Raw genomic sequence first — 3,921 nt, forward strand, 5'->3', positions numbered from 1 at the left:
CGCTGCGGTCCATTCGAACAGAAGAGCCGATCACCGCTGAGCTGTGCACCTGCCGCGTCGGCCGCCGCTCCCTTTCCCCTCGCGCGCTCTAGAGTCCACACCGCCCAACGGTCACCGCGCTCCCGGCCCTGACTTCTCTTCCTGCCGCAGACGGGTACACGCACACGGCATACACGCGTGAGAGCTGAGGGCACGACGAGACCCATCATGTGGGTGCCGTTAAACTCCCATGATCCCACCCTACCCCTCGAAGTCGAACCCAGCCATCTCTCGGCTCGCCGTGCCCTCCGCCGATGCGCCGAGTGCCGTGTCGTGCCGCCCGTAGGAGCCATGATTGGCCGACACCAGTGCCTGGAGCGTTTGCCGTACCCCGCGACGAAACATCGGGCAATCATGGGAGCGGCCAGATGAAGCTCTCCCCTTCACGCCACAACTGTGATGAGCATGCGCTAGCTGCATGGGTATATCGTGTATGTCGCGTGCGCAAACACACCAACGAGCCTCCCACCGGTAAACATTGGCACGCAAGCAGCACGCGAAGCCCGTGCCATTGATTGAGAATTAAAAAGATTTGAAACGCACGAACAGGTACAGAGACCAACCAAGTAGGAGTATAATTGTATTATAATTCTCGTCTGGTTCGTCCAGGATTGGAGTAACCAAGAGGAGGGAAATGAGCAGCAAATCTTCTGAAAGTTGTAATGCCGAAGCTAAATTATATTTCAAAAAAAAAAAAACTCCTGTCCAGACCCCAGCTAAGCCAATGGTGTAACCAGCTTTGAAGTTTGAACTAGTTTGACTAGTAGTAACTAAATGGAGTATATCGAGCTGGGCATGCAGGTGGTCTCTTTGACCTGAGCAGCTGTCGTCGATGAGGAGTAGCTGTCCTACTGCTGCCAGTAGTAAAGAGTTTCAGTTACTGGACAGCCGAGTACTGACTGGATCTCAATCAGGCGGCCGCCGGGAAGAGGCAGTCCGGGCATCGGACGAGGCCGCTCGCGTTGCAGGCGGCGCAGGTGAGGACGCCGTCCTCGTCGCTCTGTTTCTTGCCGCTCCCGTCGTCGCTGTGCTTCTTCCGGCTCCCGTCGCAGCTGCCGCAGGGCACGTGGCGCTCGTCGCCGCAGCGGCCGCAGGGGGGATGGGCCGGGCCGGGGGATATCGGGGCCGCGACGATGCGGTTGAGCTCGCCGCACTCGTGGAGGCGCTGGACCTCCTCGACGCCACCGAGGTGCCGGCCGTCCACGAAGACCTGCGGGAGGGCCAGGCCCAGGCGGGGCGGCAGGAGCGCGGCGAACTCCGCCACGAAGGCGTTGTCCACGGCCAGGTCGCGCTCGTCGACGGTGGCGCCGATCCCCCGCAGGATGAAGCGCACGGTGTAGCAGTCCTCGTAGGTGCGGCGGACGACGCGGAGGGAGGTGGAGTAGAGCACGACGTGCACCTCTAGCTCCCGGGCGGTGGCGTGCGCCGAGGCCGACTTGAGGGCGCGGAGGAGGCGGAGGGCGGAGGCCGCGACGCGGAGGCGGTGGAAGACGCGCGGCGGGCGGGGGTGCTCCGGGCGGACCAGCGACGGGATGTCCTTGAGGGAGGGGAAGTGGGAGGCGATGGAGAAGCGCCGGGTGGTGGCGGCAGCGGCGACGAGCGCGGTGGGTGGGGAGGATTTGGAACTGGAAGCGCGCGTCTTCACCCAAGAAGGCCACATGGCCATGGGGGCTACGAGGACGGAGGGGACGGAAGCGGCGGGGTTTTGTCTGCGCTTTGCCTTGTGGCCGGCCTCGTTCGTTTGGGGTGGGTTTTATGGGGCGCGGTTTGAAAACCCAGCCTATTTAAACATGTCACTTTTTTCAGGGATTTGCCAAGAATTTTAGGAAACATCACCTGACAAACTTTTAATTTACCATAACACAAAAGAATTCGATAAGATACACAATTTTTTCCTGACAAGTATATATTTTATATTTTACATGTGTTTTGGACTATAACACAAAATAGGCGGTCGTGCTTAGATTTTGTGAGATCGCGATGACACGCCAGGCATCCCCGCTTCGATAACCCAAGAAACGCATTAAACTTGAGTGCGCTATATCCAAATAATTACAAATTTAGTATTGGAAGGAGACCTCGAAATCTCCGCCACCATTAAAATGTACCCACTATCTACATGAATGGAGCGTTAATGCGGTGACCACATTTGGATGCGCATAAAGACTTTCGAATTCCGATATTACGCGGAGGGTAAAATAGTCCAGAGTCATTACCTTCCTTAGCTGGAAAATTAAATTTTATTCCAATTATTGGTTTGCGCCACGTGATTATCGTGTTCGCTTCCGAAGCCTTACCATTGACACTCGTCATCAAAGGAAAATAAACCTTTGATTGAATTGTGACGACTCTTTTTCAGTTTGTTGTGGCCTATTCAACGTGTCTTTTGTGGGCTTTTTCTGTCTGGGGCTTGGACTTCAATCCCGCGGACTTTGGATTGGTTTCTCTTTTCTTTGTTTGGTAATCGTGCCTTTGAGTCGTGTAAATAAACCCGGTGTTCAGTTTACTAACCATCATTTTTCGATACTCTTCTTCTTTCATCTCTTGGTTGCAATGGAAGCAAAGGAATTGGGCGATTTTTGTGTGGAGGTTTCTTCAATCGGCCATGTGACCAAAGGAAGGTTGTTGCATGTACTTCCCTATTTTCTTGATCCGTGATTTGAGTTTTCCTTAGTTATGGCTTGTTTTTTTTGTATGGACATGTTCACATTTTTTATTCGAGGTAGTAAAGTCATGGTATTATTTTAGCATTTTTTTGTTGTTGGAAAATTAACCGATGTACTGTTTCTCATGCGTATTTTGGTAGTGCGAAGCAGCATGCTCCATAAGGTTTTTGTTTCCTGCATTCCTGGGATTCGTTCTAGTTTAATTTATTCACATGTTTCATATGTGTGTTTACACTGATGGCTTTCACTCTTTTTTTAGAACATGATGGCTTGCACTCTGTGTACTAGGGTTGATAGCCCACCCCCACCCCCAAAGTCTGTGAAGGAATGTCTTTTAGGATGATTCCCACAACGATTGCAAAGAATCTATGATAGGTTAAACTTCTTCATTGTATGCTTATATTTGATCAACGTTTAGTTGTTTTGAACTGTGTCAGTGTCGTACATTGATTTTATGTGTGGAAATTTTTTAGCATGATAATAGCGTCACTGATTATAACATTTTGTTCAGGCCATGCATGGTTTACCTTTTGTTGCTGTTATCCTTTTCATGGTTTCTTTAGGGAATTAATTATCATTTCATGATTGATCAGGTACCTTGTATTGATTGTTTTATTATTTCCATCATCTTTGCCTTTCTTTTCACGTGTAACGTTTTGATGGAAGTTAATAATCATTTGTTGTAATTGCAGTTAGGATGATTAAGTTATTTTATTTATTTTTCCCAAGTATTCCTGCATCAAATGGAACACTTTATTAACTTGACCATGAGGCGTGAAACCGTTCTTATTTGCACTAAGCATGGTATGCTATCAAGATAACAAAAATATAAATGCTCAGATGGATATTCTAACATTAGATCAAGAAATTTAAATTAATAGTATCTTTATTTATTTTTCTATAACTATTGCACATTCTATATCATTTCACGGTCATGTGAGAGATCAATTTATTATTCTTACTAGGAACAACACGTAAAAATGCATTTTAGGAACGCAATGAACATGATTTTGTTGGAAATTTGCCATAGAGGGAATAATAATTGTATTATCTATTTTCACATTTATAATTAGATGTTTACACTCTATGCTAAACTGACATGGTTCTTCAATATGTGATTCAAAGGAAAACCCATAAGCACGTGTAGAGTTATAAACGGTAACACCTGATTTCTGGTCTCGCCTCTAGGACTAGCTCAAGTGTTGCATTCTGGTTA

General features: G+C 48.3%; 1 protein-coding gene across 1 annotated transcript; it reads right to left on the reverse strand.

Annotated features, from left to right (window-relative positions):
* Window positions 1-606: 606 nt before the first annotated feature.
* Window positions 607-1,741, reverse strand: LOC109762592 (uncharacterized protein At5g39865-like). Its single transcript, XM_020321461.3, has one exon. The coding sequence runs from the start codon at window positions 1,703-1,705 to the stop codon at window positions 950-952; it is 756 nt and encodes a 251-aa protein (XP_020177050.1). The 5' UTR covers window positions 1,706-1,741; the 3' UTR covers window positions 607-949.
* Window positions 1,742-3,921: the final 2,180 nt, after the last annotated feature.

This window comes from Aegilops tauschii, chromosome 1 (assembly GCF_002575655.3).
Source record: "Aegilops tauschii subsp. strangulata cultivar AL8/78 chromosome 1, Aet v6.0, whole genome shotgun sequence".
Classification (NCBI taxonomy): domain Eukaryota; kingdom Viridiplantae; phylum Streptophyta; class Magnoliopsida; order Poales; family Poaceae; genus Aegilops; species Aegilops tauschii.